Consider the following 24676-nt stretch of genomic DNA (forward strand, 5'->3'; position numbering starts at 1 on the left):
AAGTCCCATTTGCGTGCCAAATAAAGTGAAATTCTTCTGCCTACTGTAGTTTTTGCCAAAATGGCTCTCTTGTATTTCAAGAGAAATTTTGCTTTTTCCAGAATATGCCATTTATTTATTACTCAGTTTAATAATCAGTAAACAACTTTGGATTGTGTTTCTACTCTCTGACTTGCCCTGTTTGGGCAATCTTCCCCAAAAGACTGTTCCTAGGGGCACGGAATCTTTCTCAGTGCCAAAAGACAACACAAGAGAAGGTATGCACTGCACAAGAGTGTGACTGAAGGGGTTGGTTGAGCAAAGGGATCCTTACTGTCATCAAAGGGCTAGTTTCTGGCAGGTATATATACATCAGGATAGATGTGTAAGGGATGTAGGCTAACAGGGACACTGACCTTTTCCCTCATCCACTTCTGACTCCTGCTTCTCTACTGCAATGCTGGGAATGCTTACATTCCCAGCACAGTGATGTATCTTCTCTCCTATCCCAGACACCATGTGACAAATACATGTCCACGAAGAGATCAGTAGCACTGAGCATACATGAAAAATTACACTATTGGTGGATAAAAGCAATAATCAGCAAAGCACAAAAAATATTTAACAAATACATCTGCGTATCATAGCAGAGTAGGCTGTAATCAAAATTTACAGCCTTCAGTGCAATCATAGCAAGTAATAAATGAAAATAAATGAATCTTTAAGTTATTAAAAGTATTCTTGCATAAGCTAATTACATAAAAACAAAGACATGCAGGACTTCAGAAGTTTTGTGCCTTTTCTGTTCTTTCTGAACATCTTCATTCTAATTTTCCCTACAGCAGCCAGTTACCTGTTCTTACTAATTCCTTAATAAGTTCCTCTTTCATTTTGATATTAAGTGCAAGTTCTCTCATTTTTTGCTCGGCCTCAGTGAGTCTCAACTCTGAATTCTTTAACTTCTGCATGTTAAAAACATGACTTTTCTGGAGGGTGTCAATCTCTTCACCTTGAAAGAAAACAAAGCAATATGGAGATAAAAAATCTGGAGTACACTCTGTATCCAAAAGATAGTGCTCTGGAACATTGTACGTGTGGAGTTCTTCTCTACGAGGTAAAAGAATCGAAAGGGGAGAACATTGCAGAGTCTTTTCCCTGCCATGTGTCTAAATAGGAAAAGAAAGGATGGTATGCAGTAGCATTTCAAGACCCTAGGTGGGAGGAAAAATATTCCTGAAACATTTCAGTGCATCTCTCATAAGATAACAGCATCTATTTTCTTTCACTGAAACAGTACTAAAGATGTATATCTAACCAGCTTTTTGATATGTGAAGTGGTTTCTGGCTAACAAGTATTACTTAAACATTAAGGTCACTGACTTCAGTTTCAGAGAAGGTAAGAAGAGAATCTTGAAAGCCTACCTTGAACTATAACCCAAAAAAATATTTGCATCAAAACCACATATTTTGCTGGGAAAATAATTACATGTGCTAAAGACATTCTTGCATATTCTGATACTGTAATAAGATTTGTTCTCATTACTTCCATTTTACCTGTGGTTGTGTCAGTCTGTTGCACAGATTTGTTGGATAAACCAGACTTGTTTACTTGATACTTCATGTCACTTAGATCAGGAAGAAAGCACAGAGAAGCCTGTTTTCGTGTCCATGTTCGGTTTATGGAATGCCTAACGAAGAATGAAAAATATGCTACATTCCAAACACACAGGGGTAATTTTCCTTTAAGCTTCAGGCAAAGTACATGATCTTAACAGAGAAGAACCCCAAACTCATATATGCACTTGCATCTTCTTTCTCATCTACTCCCCACTGCCCTAACCCCTGATCTTCATGGTACATTTTGGCCCCAAAACAAGGATTATGCAATGTTTATTAAATCAAAAACCTATGTTTATTAAACTTGTTTTGTAATGTGACCATAAGTGACATCACAAATGGTCTCATATTATGGCAGGATTAGGCAGTAATACTACCTTTGCTATACATTCATCTGCAATAAAAATTAAAGAATAATAAAAAACTTACTTAAATGAGGTTTTCTTTTTTCTGCCCATATTTTCTTCCTCTTCATCGCTGTGATCAGAGAGGTGGCAGTGAAGGACTTTATCCTGATCTTCTATGTTGCTCAGTATCATCTGGCTGCGAGCACGGAATTCTGCCATTACCCGAGCCAGGGAGAAGGCAGGGGGGCTGGTATACACCTGTCAAAAAGCATACAGAAAAAGTGATGGGTAAAACCACTTGCAACAATTTAGCAATTCTTTAATGATATTTAAAAAATATTTCAATTTTAAAGTCTGCCATCACCTGAGTTTGCAAGCAAAACTGTAATTATAAGAACTCTGAATGCCTTTGTAACAAAATGTTTTGAGGGAGCTTAGAGCACTTGTTCCAAATATGAAAGAAGGCATTGTTAGCAACTCATTATCCAATGTATTCAATATATTGGTAAGAATAATCATTCATTTTTGATAATGCTTCATATCTGAACCCTCAAAAACACCAGGAAAACATCAGAAAAGACTACAGGTTTAGCATTTGTAAGGGATAATTTTAAGACTGAACATTTTGGACAATTGTGGCATAGCATATGTCACAAGACATTAAGAAGTAATTTTTCAGAGTCTTCAATGGGAAGCTAAACAGTGTGGTGGGTTGACCCTGGCTGGAGGCCAGGTGCCCACCAGAGCCGCTCTCTCACTCCCCTCATTCACTAAACAGGGGAGAAAAGGCATAACGAAACGCTTGCAGGTCGAGATAAGGACAGGGAGAGATCACTCACTAATTGTTGTCACGAGCAAAACAGACCAAACTTAGAGAGGGAATTCATCTAATTTATTACTAGGCAAAACAGGGTAGAGGAATGAGAAATGAAATCAACTCTTAAAACACCTCCCCCCACCCCTCTCATCTTCCCGGGCTCAACTTCACTCCCGGCTTCAACCTTCCCCCCCTCAGCGGCACAGGGGGATGGGGAGTGGGGGTTACGGTCAGTTCATCTCACGGTGTTTCTGCCGCTTCTTCATCCTCAGGGGGAGGACTCCTCTCATCGTTCCCCTGCTCCAGCATGGAGTCCCTCTCATGGGGTGCAGACCTTCAGGAGCAAACTGCTCCAGCGTGGGGTCCCCCACGGGGTCACAAGTCCTGCCAGCAAACCTGCCCTGGCGTGGGCTCCCCTCTTCATGGGTCCACCGGTCCGGCCAGGAACTTGCTCCAGCGTGGGCTTCCCACGGGCCGCAGCCTCCTTCAGGTGCCTCCACCTGCTCCGGCGTGGGGTCCTCCATGGGCTGCAGGTGGAATCTCTACACCCCCTCATCCTTCCTCCATGGGCTGCAGGGGGACAGCCTGCTTCACCATGGCCTTCACCACGGGCTGCAGGGGGATCTCTGCTCCGGCGCCTGGAGCTCCTCCTCCCCCTCCATCTGCACTGACCTTGGTGTCTGCAGAGTTTCTTACATCTTCTCACTCCTCTCTCCGGCTGCAAAAGCTCTCTCTCTAAGTGTTTTTCTTCTTCTTAAATATGTTATCACAGAGGCGCTGATTGGCTTGGCCTTGGCCAGCGGCGGGCCTGTCTTAGAGCCGGCTGGCGTTGGCTCTATCAGACATAGGGGAAGGTTCTAGCAGCTTCTCACAGAAGCCACCCCTGTAGCCCCCCCCGCTACCAAAACCTTGCCATGCAAACCCAACACAACAGCATCTGAGAAAGCCACTATAATTTGTCATGTCAAGTCTAATAATTGAATTATAACCAGTACAAAGTAAAGAGAAAAAAAAGGTAGCATTAAGGTACACCTTACCTTTCGGGTCTCTGTCCGTGAAGGTGGGTGATGGGACTGTAGCAGGCTCTTTGTGAGTGGGACACTGTATGGCCTCCTTGCAGATGCCACAACAGCTGGCCCATTTCCACAAGCACTTGAGAGGTCCAAAGTTTTCATATCTGTAAACTTCTCTAATTTTTCTTTTAGCTGATCAATAAGCATTTGCTGTTCCACCACTTTCTCATTCTCATGGGGGGGGGAAACCAAAGCAAAACTGTTATTGATCATGAGCTCTGTATCATATTCACAATTTCTAAATTCCTTACAAAGGTCAAGAATCTTGTAATTCATTCACTGACACTAAAATCTTCTGCAGTGCACGAATTCTGCAACAAACTGAAAATTCTATGACATATCATCAATCTAACACACACACACACACCAAGTCCAATAAATTTTAGACACATTTTTGTCCAGAAAGACCCATCCCAGGTAAGTTACGTTAGCTTATCTAGGCATCTAGTGAGAAGTAGGTGACATACTTATAAGCCTGTGCTTGCTTTATATGTCTGTTTATGGAGAAATAAAATGGGAATTCAACAAAAATGTTCAAAGGAAACACATGGTCTGAGTCTAATTATACATGTCTAATATGTATACAGGCTTCCTCTTCCTCTTTGAGCAGTTCCACTTTAAAGATTATTTGTATTAATAAACATGTACATGATCCCAGGGTCCCTTGTACAGGCTGTTTCTTTTTCTTCTACCCAGCCTCAACTTTGTTGGTAAAGCTAGTTTGGAGAACTTACTTATCTGCTTCTCCTCCAGCAGTCTCCGTACATTGTTCAAAACTACTTATCTTACCTGATTCATCCATAAGGCCAAGATTATATCCATTTTCAACTCCCTCTACTCCTTTCAATTCTTTTCAAAGTACCTTTAAAATCTGGCCTAGTAACAACAGGAAAGTTGAAGAATAGCTAGTGATAGTCAACTAAAAGTATTCAATGAAAGATATTTTGCATTCTCCTACTTTGAATAATGTATTTCTATTCATTCTTTATATCTTGTTTTCTTAGACTGCAAGTTCCTTCCAAACACACATAGACAATACTTTGCAAATTGACATTCTGTTGGAACACAATATGTAATATTCCCATGTCACGGGAAATAAGAATAGATGAATACCATATTTGTTATGAATTTGGAAGCAGTAAAGGCCAACCGATCCACCTTGAAGCTATTATTTCACCATCTTAAGACTCTTTGCCCTGATACTCTTGTACATACAACCCCACAGTGCAACACCTGTTACATAAATACATGTATATAAACATTTAATATCTATCTAGTACCTGCTACTCTTAAAGCTCTTATTCTATCATGTATCACTAAACTACAGATCCCTATGAATACAACTTAAAATATTTGACAGAAGTGTTTGATTTTCATTATTCTACCTATTTTATATGCTTTTAAATAAAAGTGGCAGTTCAGTGGATTAAGTACCAAAATGGTGGCTGAGAGCTCTCAAGCTTCTCTCCTGTTTCTAACACTGTAATGATCTTTTACCTACATTGTGACTGCTTCTGTTCATTACCTCTACCTTGTATCCTCCAGAATTTATAGAAGCATTATCTCAGTGTAATAAGTTGGCAGTATGCTGTACAGGTTAAAAAAAGATAACAAAAAATCAATCTAGCCAGAGATGACAGAAAAGAAAGAAAGTGACAGAGGGAAGAAAAAGATGATGACTAGTATACTTACCTTTCATTCATTGACTCTCCCCAAGCCATCAGCAAAGAAAAGAAAAAAGGAGAAAAAGTAGAATAAGGAGACGAGTACTAGCTAGCCATGTTTACGCTTTTCTCTTTTTAAAAGTCAGACAATAATTTTTCTATCATCCATGTGACAGGCAACACCAAGAGAATATTAACTATTCTATTTATGGTCTCCTGGATCTTGAATGTTACACACTTACTACCTATCATAATTTCATTAGCAAGCACAAGATTTAGAGAAGGAAGGAGGTAAGCAGTGTTTCCACTATGCCACTCAGTTTTCTCTAATAGTAAATGCTCAGAAAATTAGGATGAAATTCTGCCTTATAAAGTCAAAAGGGAACAATACTCAAATTCTTAATAAAGCTGTAACAAAGTATGTTTCTACACAACTTTTCAATTAAAGCATTCTATAGGATCTTTATAGCCTTTTTTAGATTCTAAAGAATCTTTAAAGGTCTTTGAAATCCAAATTCATTAATTGTCCTGAAACTACTTAGCAATAATAGACATCTGGGGAGAGGGGTGTCTCTTATGCTTTAGGAAGCATGGAGAGGGTGACTGATTCACCTCATTTACACAGGAAGGCTTTGGCACAGCCAGGCTGACATACAAACTTCAGGAATCGCACTACTCTGCTTCATCCACTAGATGAACTCAAATCATTAAGTGACACAGCTGTACTTCAAACAAAATGCCCGTGAGAGTGACAGGAGTTATGTCCAAAAAAATCCTGAGGGACCTGTCTTGAAATAATGAACTCATTAATACAGTGGAAGGATGGTTCAATACAGATATATGGTAATGTGTACCAGAGGAAAAATACCTGTAATCTATGTGTTTCTTGAGCCTCCTTTAAAGATTCTAGTTGTTCTTCATTTTCCTGTAATAGTGTCTTTATCTGATTCTGCAGTATCTGCAGTTCATGATCCTTCTGGCTAAATACTTCTTCATCCATAACTAGAGCCTGCTAGATAATAAAAGAAAATTTCAGCTAGGGAAAGGGGGACATTATTATTCTTACAGCTGGAAAATGAAAAAAAAAAAAACCCCAACAAAACACCACCACCCCCCCCCCCCCAATCTAAACCTCATTTGTTACAAGACGCAATCAGAACTGCAAAGTTTTGAGGTATGTATGGCAAATTATCTAAGTGGTTATCTGTGGTTTCTACCAGCTATTTTTTCACTTCTGTTTCATCTATTCATTTTCTTTTGACAAGTTTCTTTCTTCCAAAGGGAATAATGTACCCATAACTAAAGCTACCTTATTGAAGTAGATATCTAAATCAAATTATTCTCTTTGGGGTGCTGTGAGATATGGCCACAAGATCTCAGCATCAAGTACAAGATTAATACACTTCTCAAATGAAAAAATAAGGACAGCTGTCCTTATTCTGCAACTCAGACAACAGCCTAAAGATTAAAGAAACCATAAGAATGCTTCTTCAGATGTTCTTGTGGATAAATAATGCAATACCAATTGAGGGAGACTTCCAAATGTTGTTACTCTTCCAGAAAGCCTGTAGAAGCCAAATATGAAGTATGGAAACATCATGTCTTATTGTTCTAAAACTGGATACTTCTGTACAACTAGCTTACCTACATCCTTCTTCCAAGAAAAGACAACTTTTAAGAATGCACTCAAGTATCTGATGTCTCTTTAGAGAATTCAACTTTTTCCAAAGTCTATGTACCAATGCAAATGCTTCTACTAAACGTAGTTGACAAGTGTATCCTGTCCCTCACTGGTGCTGTATCATTATGCAGAGTTGAGCCAACTACAGAAAAAAAGAAGCTTGCACAGATGTTAGCATGGTGACAGAGTGGGGCAGGATGAAGTGATAGAAAACTAAGTGACATATTGTCCGTATTGTATTAAACATGCATAACTAAAATCATAATGTATTTGCTCAGTTGTATTGGGTGTAGGTGTCAACGGTTTGGTGGGGGGGACTGCAGGGGTGGTGTCTGTGAAGAGACCAGGGTTCTCCCATGCTGGGACACAGCTGGTTCCAGGCAACTCCAGTGGACCCACCACAGGGAACAGCTGAGCCCCTCAGCCAAGATGGTGGCGCCTCTGTGATAATATATTTAAGAAAGGGCACAAAATGCCAGACAGGCAGAAGAGGAGGGAACCAAAAGAGTAAGAAAGAGCAGAGGAAACACCAGCAGGAGGAGAAGGAGCAGGTGCTTCATGGTGGAGCAGCAGATACCCACACTGCAGCCTAGGGACAACCCACACTGGAGCAGATGGATATTCCTGAAGGAACTGCTGCCCATGTAGAGCTCATGCTGAACAAAGGAAAGGTGCGAGGAGGAAAGAGCAGCAGAAACCACTATGTACTGACCATAAACCATCCCCCTATGTCCCTGCACCACTCAGCAGTGAGGCAGAAGAGTATGGAATGAAGGAGTGAAGATAAGCCTGGAAAATGAGGGGAGGAAAGGTGTTGGTTTAGTGTTTGCCTTTTTGTTCCCCACTACCCAAATGAGTAATTAATTATTATTTTTTAAATTGGCAATAAATTAAAGAATTTTTCCCCAATTCGAGACTGGTTTTTTAATTGGTAAGTAATCTCCCTGTCTTCATCTCAACCCACAAGCCTCCTCATTCCTGTTCTTCCTATTTTCACTCCCCAAGCCCTGCCAATGGAGGGGTGAATGAGTGGCTGGGTGGGATTTTGGTTGTTAGCTATGGGTAACCCACTATGCCGGTAATTTTATTTTGTGTAAGACAGTATTATCCAGGCAAGCATAGCTGTTAGCAAAGAAATATGTATGTACATGCAAGAATAGGTTCACTATTAGCTATTAAATCTGTCCATATGCAAGCCCTGCTCTAGAGTATGTACTGTCTCATTTATTTTAGCCTCTCCCTAACCATCTCCTCCTGGCTGTGGATGGCATACTCACCTGGGGAAATTTAAGCTTAAACTCAGCTCTTATACTATCTTGAACCTGGGAAACAGAGGTTTAAAATAAGCTACAGAAGAAAATCAAGATGTAAGAAAAAAGCTGTGATTTGGGTTGATTGAGAACAAAGAAAACTATTATCTGCTGTCTGAGAAAAAGCTAATCTGGCATGATAGGATCCTCATGGAATATCTGCATGCTAAGAATGCCATATCTTGTTTTGAAATTCTTACCTCAACTGTAAAAAGCTTGTGGGTCAAGATAGAAAAAGTTCAGTAAGTGAAGGTGAAGTGGAAGAAGAGGGAAAGAAAACAAGAGAAGTAATGCAAAACCAATCACTCACTGCCTCCCACAAGTAGACTGATGCCCAGCCAGCTCCTGAGCAAAAGACAGCAAATGTACCTAAGCTCTCCTCCTCTCCCTTCTTATTGCTGAGCACGTCATATGGTGTGAAATATGATTTTGGTTGTTTTGGGTCATTGGACTGGTTGTGTCCCCCTTGCCCCCAGATGCACCCCCCAGTCTATTCACTGGAGTGGCAGAGGGAGAAACAGACAGCCTTGACACTGTGCAAACACTGTTCAGCAAGACCTGAAACACTGGTGTGTTATCAGCCTTGTATTGGTCACAAATCTAAAATACAGCACCCTACAAGCTGCTGTGGAGAAAATTAACTCCATTCCAACCAGACCCAGTACAATCTCCACTCCATATTCCATACCATTTATGTCATGCTCAAGTCCCACACTATCCAATACAACCTCATTAATCATCCCTTCCTTCTTGTCCTTTGATTTATACACAGATACCATTCTCTTAGTCTACAGGCCATTCCTGTAAAATATCTGTAAAATGTTCCTAAAATGTCCACTGAGTTAATTTAGTCCATGACTTGGGTTCCGTCTGTTACGGTGGTCAGTCAGGACAGGAGAGGCATGTTGTGTTATGGGACACTGAAACCAGCTCAGGCTGGGTAACTGCTGCCTTGCTTGGCTTTTTGTGAGGCTTGTTCTCTGTTGGTTTAGGCGATTCCTGCTGTAGTACTTCCTAAAATATACAATTAAAATCATGGGTTATTTTCCCCCAAGGTTAAATCTCTTGAGGTACACATCAGATTTCCCCATCCTCCCACACCAAGTGTACCTGGGTCTTGAGCAAAAGCAGTCCCACAAACAGGTTTGCCTTTTCCCAAGGGAGGAACAACCCATGCTGTTTTTCCCAGCCAGTTCCCTATATGCACTACAGGGACCTTATCTTCTTCAACAATACATAGGGGTTTTGTTTGGGCAGGTCCAGCTCAGTTAGCTAATCTTCTGGTATTAATTAGCCAAGTGGCTTCTGCTAAATTTGTATCCCACTGCTGACATGTCCCAGTGCCCATTGCTTTCCCTATAGTCTTTAACAGTCCATTATATTGTTCGATCTTTCCGGAGGCTGGTGCGTGATAGGAAATGTGATACACATGATCAATGCCATATTTCTTGGTCAGGTGCTTATGAGATTGTTTCAGAAATGAGTCCCATTGTCTGACTTAATTCTTCCTGGGGTGCCATGTCACCACAGAACTTGCATTTCAAAGCCCAGGACAGTGTTTTGGACAGTGGTATGGGTACCATATGATGTTTCAGGTGGTGGTATGGGTACCATACTGTCCACTTTTCTTGTTCTGCAATACCTAGGGCCAGTTGGATGGCTTTCACTTCTGCACATTGACTTGATTCACACCTCCCTTCAGCAGTTTCTGCAACTCATCACGTGGGACTCCACACAGCAGTTTTCCACCTCCAATGGTTTCCCACAATATGACAGGACCTATCAGTAAACAGAGCATATTGTTTATTATTTTCTGCTATTTTATTATACAGTGAGGCCTCTTTGGCATGAATCACTTCCTTGGGCAATGCTCCAAAATCTCTGCTTTCTGGCCAGTCAATGATCTCTTCCAGGATTCCAGGGCAGTTGGGGTTCCCCATTCAGGCTCATGGTGTGATTAGCACTACTCACTTACTCCATGTAGCATTGGTTGTGTGATGGGTAGAGGGAATGTTCCCTTTGAACATCCAATGCAGTATAGGCAATCACGGTGCCAAGGGAAGCTAAGCTTTAGTATGAACTACTTCTGAAGCATCTTGAACCCCTTCATATGCTGCTAGTGTCTTCTTTTCATCTGGGGTGTAGTGGGCCTCAGGTGCTCTACACTCACAGCTTCAGAACTCTAGAGGTTGACCTTGGATCTTTCCAGGTGCTTTCTGCCAGAGGCTCCAGCTGAGGCCATGCTCCCTGGTGGCAAAGCAAATTTCTGACATTTGATCCTCTCTGGACTGGCCCAAGGGCTACCACATGAACAATTTCCTGACTGATCTGTTCAAATGCTTGTTGCTGCTTGGGGACCCAGTTGAAATAGCTCTTCTTTCAGGTCACTCAACAGAGAGGACTTACAAGTTGACTATAACCTGGAATATGCATTCTCCAGAATCCCACAAAGCCTAGCAATGTCTGGGCTTCCTTTTTGTTAACTACTGGGGACATGGCTGTTATCTTACTGATCACATCTGCTAGGATGTGATGACACCCATCTTGCCATTTTATTCCCAAAAACTAGATTTCTTATAAAGGTCCTTTGACCTTGTTTTGGTTTATGGCAAAACCAGCTTTCAGAATCATAGAATCATAGAATGGTTTGGGTAGGAAGGGACCTCAAAGCTTATCTAGTTCCAACCCCCCTGCCATGGGCAGGGACACCCTCCACTAGACCAGGTTGCCCAAAGCCCCATCCAACCTGGCCTTGAACACTTCCAGGGATGGGGCATCCACAGCCTCTCTGGGCAACCTGTTCCAGTTCCTTACCACTCTAACAGTAAAGAATTTCTTTCTGACATCTAATCTAAATCGACCCTCCTTCAGCTTAAACCCATTACCCCTTGTCCTGTCACTACACTCCCTGATAAACAGTCCCTCTCCATCTTTCCTGTAGGCCCCTTCAGGTACTGGAAGGCCGCAATTAGATCTCCCTGGAGCCGCCTTTTCTCCAGGCTGAACAACCCCAACTCTCTCAGCCTGTCCTCGTAGGAGAGGTGCTCCAGCCCTCTGATCAGCTTCATGGCCCTCCTCTGGACTCGCTCCAACAGCTCCATGTCTCTCCTGTACTGGGGGCCCCAGAGCTGGATGCAGTACTCCAAGGGGGGTCTCACAAGAGCAGAGTAGAGGGGCAGGATCACCTCCCTTGACCTGCTGGTCACACTTCTTTTGATGCAGCCCAGGACACGGTTGGCTTTCTGGGCTGCAAGGGCACACTGCCGGCTCATGTTGAGCTTCTCATAAATCAATACCCCCAAGTCCTTCTCCTCAGGGCTGCTCTCAATCCATTCCTCACCCAGCCTATAGTTGTGCTTGGGATTGTGCTGACCCACGTGCAGGACCTTGCACTTGACCTTGTTGAACTTCATGCGGTTCGCACGGGCCCACCTCTCCAGCCTCTCAAGGTCGCTCTGGATGGCATCCCTTCCCTCCAGCGTGTCGACCATGCCACACAGCTTGGTGTCGTTGGCAAACTTGCTGAGGGTGCACTCGATCCCACTGTCCATGTTGCTGACAAAGATGTTGAACAGTGCCGGTCCCAGTACAGACCCCTGAAGAACACCACTCATCACTTGTCTCCACTTGGACATGGATCTGTTGACCACCACTCTTTGAGTGCGACCATCCAGCCAATTCCTTATCCACTGAGTGGTCCATCCATCAAATCCATGTCTCTCCAATTTAGAAACAAGGATGTCATGCGGGACAGTGTCAAATGCCTTGCACAGGTCCAGGTAGATGACGTCAGTTGCCCTTCCCTTATCCACCAACGCTGTAACCCCATCGTAGAAGGCCACCCAGTTTGTCAGGCACGATTTGCCCTTAGTGAAGCCGTATTGGCTGTCACCAATCACCTCCTTATCTTCCATGTGCTGGAGCATAGTCTCCAGGAGGGTCTGCTCCATGATCTTGCCAGGCACGGAGGTGAGACTGACCGGCCTGTAGTTCCCTGGGTCTTCCTTTTTACGCTTCTTAAAAATGGGGGTTATGTTCCCCCTCTTCCAGTCGGTGGGAACTTCGCCAGACTGCCAGGACTTCTCAAATATGATGGCGAGTGGCCTGGCCACTTCATCCGCCAGTTCCCTCAAGACCCGCGGATGCAACTCATCAGGTCCCATGGACTTCTGCACCTTCAGGGTCCTTAGATATTCTCAAACCTGATCTTCTCCTACAGTGGGTGGTTCTGCATCCTCCCAGTCCCTGCCTTCTGTGACCTGGGCAGTGTGGCTCAAGCATTTGCCAGTGAAGACTGAGGCAAAGAAGTCGTTGAGTACCTCAGCCTTCTCCGCATCCTGGGTAACCAGGTCACCTGTTTCATTCCAGAGGGGACCCACATTTTCCCTCATCCTCCTTTTATCACTAACATACCTATAGAAGCTTTTCTTGTTGTCCTTGACATCCTTGGCCAGACTAATTTCTATCAGGGCTTTGGCTTTCCTAACCTGCTCCCTGGCTGCTCAGAGAGTTTCTCTGTATTCCTCCCAGGCTACCTGCCCTTGCTTCCACCCTCTGCAGGCTTCCTTTTTTGGTTTGACTTTGCCCAGGACCTCCTTGTTCATCCACGGGGGCCTCTTGGTGGTTTTGCTTGACTTCCTCTTTGTTGGGATGCATCGTTCCTGAGCTTGGAGGAGGTGATCCTTGAATATTAGCCAGCTGTCTTGGGCCCCTCTTCCCTCCAGGGCTTTGTCCCATGGTATTCTACCAAGCAGATCCCTGAAGAGGCCAAAGCCTGCTCTCCTGAAGTCCAGGGTAGTGAGCTTGCCGCGCGCCCTCCTTGCTGCCCTGAGGATCCTGAATTCCACCATTACGTGGTCACTGCAGCCAAGGCTGCCCTTGAGCTTGACGTCCCCTACCAGGCCTTCCTTATTGGTGAAAATAAGGTCCAGCATGGCACCTCTCTTTGTGGGCTCCTCTATCACTTGGAGGAGAAAGTTGTAAGAAGAATCTGGATTTTCTTTTCCCTTTCTCAAATACTTCCTCAGCTGTGCTGCCCCACACAGTGATCTTCTAACATCTAATTGGATTCTTCTTCTGTGTCCAGGCAGGTAGGCTCTTATCTTCTTGACTTGCAGTTTTTGCAGTTTTCCCCAAAGGCTGGAGCCTCCTTATGTTCTGGTTTACACTCCTTATACACCTGCCCTTGCTGGTGGAACATGGAGAACTGAAGACTCCCAGACTTGGAAAAACACTACCAAGACACTAGAGTGATATCAAAATACCTTCCCATACTAAAAGACTAAACATGGTACTGTACTAGCTTTTAGGAAAACTACTAGGAAAATTCCTGAGAAAAATAGCTCTATTGCAGCCTAAGTGCTTCAGCAAATCTAGCCATGCATGCTAAGTAAAGCTAAGCAAACAGCACAAATCACACTCCATTATATTCCTAAGTAATTTATTCTAATTACAACCTACTTATTTACGTTAAACAATTAATATCCCTCGACACTGGCATCATGAAGACTTGGGGGGATGGCTCCTATGACTGGAGTGCTGGGATGGAAGGAGACAGGTTCTTTAGGAAGGACAGGTAGGGGAGACGAGGAGGGGGTGTTGCTCTTTAAGTCAGTGACCAGCTGGAGTGCATGGAGCTCCTACCTGGTGATGGACGAGGAGGTGACTGAGAGCTTATGGGTCAGGATTTAAAGCAAGGGCAGGGACAGGGGACATTATAGTGGGGGTCTGTTACAGGCCACCTGACCAGGAAGACTGAGCAGATGACGCCCTCTATAGACAGACAGGAGCAGGCTCACATTCACAAGCCCTGATCCTCATGAGGGACTTTGACCACCCCAACATCTGTTGGAGGGACAACACAGCAGGGCATAAGCAATCCAGGAGGCTTCTGGAATGTGTTGATGATAACTTCCCTCTCCAAGTGATAGAGGAGTCAACGAAGAGAGGTGCCATGCTAGACCTTGTTCTCACTAAGAAGGAGGGGCTGGTAGGGAACATGAAGCTCAAGGGCAGCCTTGGCTGCAGTGACCATGAAATGGTGCAGTTCAAGATCCTTAGGGCAGCGAGGTGGGCACACAGCAAGCTCACTACCCTGGACTTCAGGAGAGCAGGCTTTGGCCTCTTCAGGGATCTGCTTGGTAGAATACCATGGGACAAAGCCCTGGAAGGAAGAGGGGCCCAAGACAGCTGGCTAATATTCAAGGATCACCTCCTCCAAGCTCAGGAACGATGCATCCCAACAAAGAGGAAGTCAAGCAAAACCACCAAGAGGCCCCCGTGGATGAACAAGGAGGTCCTGGGCAAAGTCAAACCAAAAAAGGAAGCCTGCAGAGGGTGGAAGCAAGGGCAGGTAGCCTGGGAGGAATACAGAGAAACTCTCTGAGCAGCCAGGGAGCAGGTTAGGAAAGCCAAAGCCCTGATAGAAATTAGTCTGGCCAGGGATGTCAAGGACAACAAGAAAAGCTTCTATAGGTATGTTAGTGATAAAAGGAGGATGAGGGAAAATGTGGGTCCCCTCTGGAATGAAACAGGTGACCTGGTTACCCAGGATGCGGAGAAGGCTGAGGTACTCAACGACTTCTTTGCCTCAGTCTTCACTGGCAAATGCTTGAGCCACACTGCCCAGGTCACAGAAGGCAGGGACTGGGAGGATGCAGAACCACCCACTGTAGGAGAAGATCAGGTTTGAGAATATCTAAGGACCCTGAAGGTGCAGAAGTCCATGGGACCTGATGAGTTGCATCCGCGGGTCTTGAGGGAACTGGCGGATGAAGTGGCCAGGCCACTCGCCATCATATTTGAGAAGTCCTGGCAGTCTGGCGAAGTTCCCACCGACTGGAAGAGGGGGAACATAACCCCCATTTTTAAGAAGCGTAAAAAGGAAGACCCAGGGAACTACAGGCTGGTCAGTCTCACCTCCGTGCCTGGCAAGATCATGGAGCAGACCCTCCTGGAGACTATGCTCCAGCACATGGAAGATAAGGAGGTGATTGGTGACAGCCAATACGGCTTCACTAAGGGCAAATCATGCCTGACAAACTGGGTGGCCTTCTACGATGGGGTTACAGCGTTGGTGGATAAGGGAAGGGCAACTGACGTCATCTACCTGGACCTGTGCAAAGTATTTGACACTGTCCCGCATGACATCCTTGTTTCTAAATTGGAGAGACATGGATTTGATGGATGGACCACTCAGTGGATAAGGAATTGGCTGGATGGTCGCACTCAAAGAGTGGTGGTCAACAGATCCATGTCCAAGTGGAGACAAGTGATGAATGGTGGTCCTCTGGGATCGGTATTGGGACGGGCACTGCTTAACATCTTTGTCAGTGACATAGACAGTGGGATTAAGTGGACCCTTAGCAAGTTTGCCAACAACACCAAGCCGAGTGGTGCGGTCAACATGCGGAGGGAAGGGATACCATCCAGAGGGACTTTGACAGGCTTGAGAGATGGGGCCACGTGAACAGCATGAAGTTCAACAAGGTCAAGTGCAATGTCCTGCACATGGGTCAGGGCAATCCTGACCACAACTACAGGCTGGGCGGAGAATGGATTGAGAGCAGTCCTGAGGAGAAGGACTTGGAGGTGTTAGTGGACAACAAGCTCAACATGAGCCGGCAATGTGTATATGCAGCCCAGAAAGCCAACCGTATCCTGGTCTGCATCAAAAGAAGCATGACCAGCAGGTTGAGGGAGGTGATTCTGCCCCTCTACTCCACTCTCATGAGAACCCTCCTGGCATACTGCATCCAGATCTGGGGCCCCCAGTACAAGAAAGACATGGAGCTGTTGGAGCAAGTCCAGAGGAGGGCCATGAAATGATCAGACGGTTGGAGCACCTCTCCTATGAAGACAGGCTGAGAAAGTTGTTCAGCCTGAAGAAGAGAAGGCTCTGATGAGACCTTCCAATACCTAAAGGGGGCCTGCAAGAAAGCTGGAGAGGGACTGTTTACAAGGGCATGTAGTGATAGGACAAGGGGTAATGGTCTTAAGCTGAAGGAGGGTAGATTTAGATTAGATATTAGGAAAAATTCTTTACTGTGAGGGTAGTTTCCACCTCTTATGATATCTGTCTCTTTCCTCCCCTGTCCTGCTGCAGAATAGACTGCCTCTTCTGATTCTTCCTCTCTGCTCCTCTCAGGAGGACCTGCTTCTTCTCTTAATAACTAAGTTGAGCTCTGCTTCCACTGTTTCTTCTTGAGTACAGGAGCTATGGGTTCGGTCTCTGATTTAGTGTCTGTTTGTGTCACCTCAGAGCATGAGACCTTCTCAGTGCCCTTTTGTGGGCTCTCAGATCAGGAGACCCTCTTACATCTCTGAGGGCACTGGACAGTGGCTTCATAGGCATGGGTCAGGTCCCAACACAGCTTTAGAAGCCGCTGTATTTCACCTCCCCTCCTTGGGGGTATGGTGTTTTTGTCTGATGGGTTTACAAGCCTGTTCAGGTGTGAAATTCAAAGCTATCAGAAGCAATAACAGCCCTATGCACCTGCCCAACTCCTCCCATACATCCAACCACCCCAGGGATCAATTGCCTTAGAGCATGTTCATGTATGGCATCCCCAATTAGTTGTTTAACCTTACGAACAATAATCAAAACAGGGTCACAACACACACCAGTATGAACAGTCTGATTACATGAGGATATTGAAGGAACTGAGAAGCCATTACATCAAAGGCTATAAAAACCTATACTGGAGGAGAGGAAGGGATAGGTGCCATTCTTTCCTCTTTCCACAAAATGTCTCTCAGAGGAGAAAAAGGGAAAGGTATAGTTGCTGGTTTTGTCCACGAGATGGTTCTAGAGTACTGGAACACCAGCCCAGACCCAAATACCAGATTAGGCTGAAAGCCAGTGATTTTATCATAGCTCTCCCAAGCAAAGAAAAATAAAATGATGAACAACACACTAAAGAGCAAAATCCGAAAATAGTCAATAATTCTTGGAGTCTGATGTATAGCTAGAAAGGAATCAAGCATCGGAATATTTGAGGAAACACGTAAGTCAGCACCCTAAGTAAATATGCCAGTGTCATGATCTGCAACAACTAAACAGGTGTAACAGCTGGAAGTTTAATCTGGCACTCTCTAATCAAATCTGTTATTAACTTGAAGGTCTTGAGCTCCATCTTGGGCACCAAAAAAGACTGTTGTGGGTTAACTCCAGTAGGCAGCTAAGCACACACAACCACTCACTGACTTCCCCCCCAATCCCAGGGGGATGGGGGAAGAGCAAAGGAAGAATAAAAGCAAGAAAACTTGTAGGTCAAGATAGAAATTGTTCAATTAGTGAAGGTGAAGTGGAAGAAGAGAGAAAGAAAATAAAAAAACCCAAATGATGCAAAGGCAGTCACTCACCACCTCCAAGGCTGACTGATGTCCAGCCAGTTCCCAGGCAAAATATGGCTAACCTCCCTAAAATTCCTCCTCTCCCTTTTAATTGCTGAGTATGATGTTATATGGCATGAAATATCTCTTTGGTTAGTTTAGGTCATCTGTTTGGTTGTGTGTGTGTGTCCCCAACTTTTTGTGGGGTACAGAGGCAAAAACAAAGAAAGAATGACACTGTGCAAACGCTGTTCAGCAAGACCAAAAAAATTAGTGTGCTGCAGCGCAAGTTGTTGTTTGTGCAGTCACAAATCTAAAACACAGCACCTTATGAGCTGCTGTGAAAAAAATTAACGGAATTCCAGACAGACTTAGCACACTAGCACAGCCAAAACCAAAAATCTAACAGATAAAACAGCTCAGTCTCATTACAATCATCTTGAACCTGACTAGCCAAAATATAACATTACATTACCCATCTCTATCATGAAGATGATTGCCTATTCAATATCCATTAAAAACAAGCTATGTCCCAGGGATTGGACAAACAAAATTATACAAGATTGTGAATTAAACTTAAATTGTTAAATTAAGTACAGGTAAGTGGAACAGTTTTACATCTTTCAAAATTGAATCCAACTTTTAGCAAACTGCTGTTTCACATAGTTATTTAAATAATCAACATAAAATTAAATACCTGGCATTTCTTTAGTTCCCTCTTTAGCTGAAGAATTGTGATGTGATGTGGCTCTTGGCTGGTCCCAGTCTCTGTGTTAATTTCCTGCATGGTGAGAGCTTCCTTCCTTACTTCCTGTACCATAGTGATCCAGCTCTGCAACCTGTCCCGTTGACTTCTTTTTAAGCTAATATCATCATTCAAATCAACCAGAAATGGGAAGGCTTCATCTACACAATTTCTATAACTGAAACATTGAACCTGAAGCCGGGTGAGCTGCTCCTCAAGTGAACTGATACGAGTTCTTTCTTGATTTAAGTCGTGTGAACACTGACTACTCACTTGCTGGTTCTGCAAAGCTTCTCGAAGCAATCTGATTTCAAGTTCCATTTCATCAATCCGGTCTTGATCAGGGTTGTAATTTACAACTGGTTTATTTCTAATGTTTTTTGCTCTGTTGGCATATTTGAGGGAATTTAAGGATTCATCAAAGTCCGATGAGGATGGACTTATACATGCTATCATCACAGTCTTGGCATTTCCTCCAAGGGAGTCTTTCAGAATACGAGTGATTTTAGCATCCCTGTATGGAATATGTACGCTTTTCCTTTTTGGGTCTCCAAGGGCACTGATGACATTTCCCAAGGCCAACAGACCACTATTGATCTGAATTGATTCTTTGAAGCGTTCACCAGTATTTCCAGTCTTTGTCACCCTCTCTGATCCTGCCAAATCCACAAAATGAAACTTTGAAGCAATCATCTGGATTGATTTCCAAGATGAATCCTGTGCAGCATCAGTATTTCTTTGAGACTCTGCAGACTGTTTCTGACAAATACTGATGGTAAAAATGGCATGTGATCGACTGGAGTGCTCATTCATTTGTGTTGTGCCTGTGTGACGAGCTGCATTGCCACTTTCCAACAGGCTTATCACTTCATCTGCACATTCTACTTGGAATTCCTTAGCACCGACAATCACTTCAAACACCAAACCAAAAAAAGTAAGAATAATTCAATTAATCCTAAGCTCTTCAGCAAAAGTTTACAACAATTAGGAATAGTCAAACTATAAACACAAATTAGAGAAAGTACAAGCCTGCATTATTATGAGGTCATAGAATATAGCTATAGAAAAATAAGACATCGGTATGTGAAAACCATGAAGTACAACACTTCTGAAACCTGCAGATATTTAATATATGAGTACATTGTGACATACATTTGAAACAATATCTTAAACACAATACATAGCTTTACTTACTTACACATTGCTATATTCAATTTGCAATCTAGAGCTATCTAGAAAAAATATGAGCAAGGTGAACTCTAAGGATATTTTGCCAGTTTAAAAAAAAAAGACTAAAAATAAAAGAAGTTTGTAGCAGAAATTATTCCTATTTTATGGTAAGAACAGAATTTCTGTTCTATATAGCTTAGGTAGTTGGGCCTTTTGGACAGGTATCTATTAGTAATCTAATAATGTAGAAGTGTGCTTCTACCAAGTACTCCTACCAAGCATATTTTTTGTCCTTTGTTTTAATGAAGATGGAAAATGTCCTGGCACAATCAACTGAAGCTGACTCGAACTGTACTAAAGAAGAGAAATAGTTTAAAAAATATTGTGGGGTCCTTATGAAGCAATGACAGTCTGCACGATTTTCGCTAAATTAGTGCCTTCTTCCAGCTACAGACAAGAAAACCATGCCTGCTCAATGCAACAATGTATTAATATTAGAGCAAACACAACAATTAGACTATTAAAAACAAACCCACAAAAACAAACAAACCCAAACAGATTATACAGTTTCAAAATAAAATACCTCTGCAGCGGATTCTTTAGCATTTTCATGTAGTGAACAGAAGAACTACAGTATTAAGTTTTAATTTCAAAGCCTCCAACAAATATTAGATGCTACTCTTAATTAAATGTTCTCTTCTACTCATTTCATAATGAAAGGGGGGCAGATATTTACAGTATAAGTAAGTGGCTTACCAATTATCATTTTGAAGTAAGTAGCAAAGGTTTAACCTTGAAATACTTATTCAAGTGAATAACGTCACACTATTGTGTTTCTAGACAGAATCTGCAGAAGCAATAACTGTATTTCTACTTTAACATTTGTTGCCATTTCTGATGGAACATCTATATCATTCACAGGCATCTAAGCCCAAAACTGATTCAAATCAGCTAAACTGAGTTTATATTCTGAAACCGTAATGTTTTTTCTAGTATTAGTAATGAATAAGCTCTTTCAAGAGAAGACAAGAATAACTTGGCACACAACTGAAACCAAACATACCAAATTTTAGAGCTGAAATCCTACCTGTATTTCCCTTTTCATCTTCTCGGATATGTAATTCTTTCACAGATGTCTCCAACTCTAATAAATCTCGAAGTTCTTCCTTGTAAACCTCTATATAAGATACTTTCACATGGAAGTCAATGTTACGGTTTTCAGAAATATGCTGAAATAATTCCTGAATAGCCCGTGGGATTATGCCCTTTTCATTCTCTGCAACTGATGCTAAAATATAAGCAAAGATGTCACAGAAGCTTGCAGTCATTCTGCTGCATAAATTACAAAGACTGAAGATTGAGAGAAGTCTGTAAGAGTTGCTACTCATATTGAGGAATGCGAAGAGCGCAGTGTTCCCAAGGATTTTTATAAATATTTGGTTTTCTGGGGCTCAGAATATTTGTTTGCATCCATTAATAGGATTCAAAGTTAAGTTCTAAGTCACAGAATGTTATAGTGGTGAAAGTTATGAAAAATATGGGTCTACTCCTCAGAGTACAGATTTCATCTTTATTCCTACTTTTTACGGTTGGAAATGACATCTCAAGGGTTTGAGAAACTATAAATTCCACTAAAATAGAGCAAAGACCATTAAGAACTTGGTGAGACAAGATTTATGACCAATGTTTACAGTAATTTCCTATTTTTTCAAAGTAGATATGGAACACTAATGCCAAACTCTGTTTTTTGGGGGGAGTTTTGTTAATTTTCAGCATAGGACAATGCTTCCATAAATAATTTGTGTTCTTCATTCCAGAATATGGAAACTAACTCTTTGTCTGTGAGATGATACCAAGAATCTTTTTTACTAAAAAAAAAAAAAGTTGCTCACATCTAAGTATAAATTCAGTAAAAATACATATAAAAACAAAATTGCTGAGCTATGAACAACCTTAGATTGTGACATCCACTACCTAAAGAATTTGCCTGGCAATGGTACTTACAAAAACATTAAATAACTACTACAAGAAGACAGACAAATGAAGTTATAACATTAAGCAGAATTAAGAGACCAACTGAATGAGGTTCAACAAGGCTCATCGCTGGGTCCTGCACTTGCGTCACAACAACCCCATGCAACGCTACAGGCTTGCAGAACAGTGGCTGGAAAGCTGCCTGGTCGAAAAGGACCGGGGTGGGTTGGCTGACAGCCAGCTAAATATGAGCCAGCAGCATGCTCAGGTAGCCAAGATGGCCATCAGCATCCTGGCTTGTATCAGAAACAGTGTGGCCAGCAGGACGAGGGAAGTGATTGTCCCCCTGTACTCAGCACTGGTGAAGCCGCACCTCGAGTCCTGTGTTCAGTTTTGGGCCCCTCACTACAAGGAAGACATTGAGGTGCTGGAGCATGTCCAAAGCAGGACAACGAAGCTGGTGAAGGGTCTAGACCACAAGTGTTAGGAGGAGCGGCTGAGGGAACTGGGGTTGTTTAGCCTGGAGAAAAGGAGGCTGAGGGGAGACCTTCTCGCTCTCTACAGCTACCTGAAAGGAGGTTGTAGCCAGGTGGGTGTTGGTCTCTTGTCCCAAGTAACAAGTGATAGGACAAGAGCAAATGGCCTCAAGTTGTGCCAGGGGAGGTTTAGATTGGATATTTGGAAAAAATTATTCACTGAAAGGGTTGTCAATCATTGGAACAGGCTGCCCAGGGGAGTGGTTGAGTCACCATCCCTGGATGTATTTAAAGGACGTGTAGATGTGGTGCTTAGGGACATGGTGTAGTGGTGAACTTGGCAGTGTGAGGTTAATGGTTGGATTCAATGATCTTAAAGGTCTTTTCCAACCTAAACAATTCTGTGATTCTATGATTCTAAATAAAGGGAAGATTTCAATACCTACCAAGAGATACAGAACAACCTATTTATATCCATTTGGAAGTCTTAAATCATAAATTTCTATGATGTCATAGAAATGTCTCTCTCAAAAAAAAAAAAGTAAATATTGAGCAAGCAAACAATTAATTGCCTAATGCAGACATTTTCAAGGTAAGATATATGTAGCAAGAATTTCCAAAGCACTGCATTTCAGGAAGAAATTCTAGTTCAAATGGCATGTTAAAATGGGGAATGAGAAAGAGCACTTTATAAATTAGGGAGTTTTAGACATTTTTGGTATAGTGTAATTTATGGAGAATTTGTTTTTAGAACAGTTTAATTATCACATAAACTTTGGGAGTATTTTTTTTACGATATCTTTCTTTCAGTAGCCCTTAAAAATTCTGCAGCATTATCTGCTATATATGAAATATTTAACTTGCACAAACACATTGTTCACCAGTTTAAAAAAAAAAAAACAACAAATTTTCTACAACCTACCAATGTGACCGCCTCCAATGGTGTAAGTCTTCCCAGAACCTGTCTGTCCATATGCAAACACTGTAGCATTGTATCCCTCAGTCAAAGACACTAGAAGAGGCTTAATGCAAACAGTATAAACTTCTTCTTGGGTCGAGTTTTTGCCAAACACAAAATCAAAAGTGAAGACACGGTCTTTCCCAATGATAATTTGTCGTGTATTTGGGACTAATCTCACACACACTTGGTGGTTATGAAGTACTTCTCTAGAAAGCAGAGGTCTGATTCGAACTGCAACTTTAACTGGGATCTCCTCCATGCCAGACTCCATCCCTGTGCTCCCCACTCAGTATTCACATAGTCAACAAGAAATCTGTTACCACTCCTGTGTTCACCTCATTCGCAGCTGTCTGCAACTAAGAAAGAAAGTTTTCCATGTTATATAATAAATAAGAGTTAATTTCCTGCTGCAGTAGAAAGTTGACATTTCCTAAAGAATACATACGCACCATTAAACTCTTGAAAAGTACATGATAAGTCTGAAAGTTGCCCAATTGTCTATTTGAACATAACACAGCCATACCAGTCAGCAATATCACAAGAGCTTGTTAATAAACTGTTGATAAAGCATATGCTTACAACGAATCCTCTCATTTTCCTGAGAATCATTCATCTGATTCTAATCTGCATGTTTAAACACATGTAATTATTTTTTATTAATTCTATATTTTAGCAACTATGGTCCCTTATACTGCTCCTGCATGTTCATTCTTACAACATAAGCACTGTTCAGTAGCATAACTGTAAATATCAAGGAATAGCCTTTCTTTACAGCTGTCTTTCATGAACATTCAAAAATCCTCACAGGTACCAAATGCTGATGGACCCCAAACACATCTTTTTCTTTTTTTTTTTTCCTCCCTAAGAATCTTTGCAGTGCAAGGGAAAGTTTACTGAACTTCCTACTTGCTAAACTCCCACACATTGTTTTTAAGAAAGCTGTATTACGAAACTGGCAAAATTCATCAGCTAGGCCCCCAAAAATCAAGTCTGTTGAAAACAAGCAGGTTTAAACAGTTGTCCTGTGGTTGCAAAGAGCTTTTGCATTTAATTTGATTCGATTTAGTTTGAGAACTGGGCTATCCATAGTTGAGAAACTATCTGAAGTTGAAAAAAAGACAAGCCCCATTTTATTAACTGAGCAGAAGTAAAAGAAATAAGCAAAGCATGAGATCAAAATTAGACTCATATCATAAAGGACATGGCAATCAGAAACAACTAAATAGACTTGCTAACTACAGATTCAAAACATATTTTGATCGATTTCTGGTTTTATTTATCCAGGCACGTTATTTTTACCCCCTAGCAAGTACTGCTTTAAAGTGCTGATGTTCCCCCCTCCCCTGTAAAATTACATTTAAAAAAAATTAACCCAAGTCACAAGGGAAAAAAAAAATTTAAAAAAGAGAGGGAAATCCTATTTACTATTTCATAAAAGACTGTGGGCCTATGAAATAGGTCCATGCCAGAGCCACAGAAATACTCTGGTGTCAATACATTGTATGCTCTTGGTTGGCAGAAGCAAAGAC

General features: G+C 42.3%; 1 protein-coding gene across 6 annotated transcripts in view; it reads right to left on the minus strand.

The window, feature by feature from the left end:
* Positions 1–24676, minus strand: part of KIF27 (kinesin family member 27) — a 34561-nt gene that overhangs the window by 9525 nt on the left and 360 nt on the right. For 3 of the 6 annotated variants that reach the window (XM_054810537.1, XM_054810538.1, XM_054810536.1), the window contains exons 2-9: positions 23109–23503; positions 20824–21024; positions 18519–19477; positions 6366–6509; positions 3798–4004; positions 2026–2201; positions 1534–1667; positions 833–988 (exon numbers count right to left, since the gene is read on the minus strand). In XM_054810537.1, coding sequence (XP_054666512.1) covers positions 833–988; positions 1534–1667; positions 2026–2201; positions 3798–4004; positions 6366–6509; positions 18519–19477; positions 20824–21024; positions 23109–23418 — 2287 coding nt within the window. In that variant the 5' untranslated portion in view covers positions 23419–23503. Of the gene's footprint in view, positions 1–395; positions 534–832; positions 989–1533; positions 1668–2025; positions 2202–3797; positions 4005–6365; positions 6510–10130; positions 10268–18518; positions 19478–20823; positions 21025–23108; positions 23504–24676 lie in introns of all 6 variants that reach the window. The other 3 variants (XM_054810541.1, XM_054810539.1, XM_054810540.1) reach the window with 3 other exon arrangements.

The sequence above is a fragment of the Grus americana genome, chromosome Z (assembly GCF_028858705.1).
Source record: "Grus americana isolate bGruAme1 chromosome Z, bGruAme1.mat, whole genome shotgun sequence".
Lineage (NCBI taxonomy): Eukaryota > Metazoa > Chordata > Aves > Gruiformes > Gruidae > Grus > Grus americana.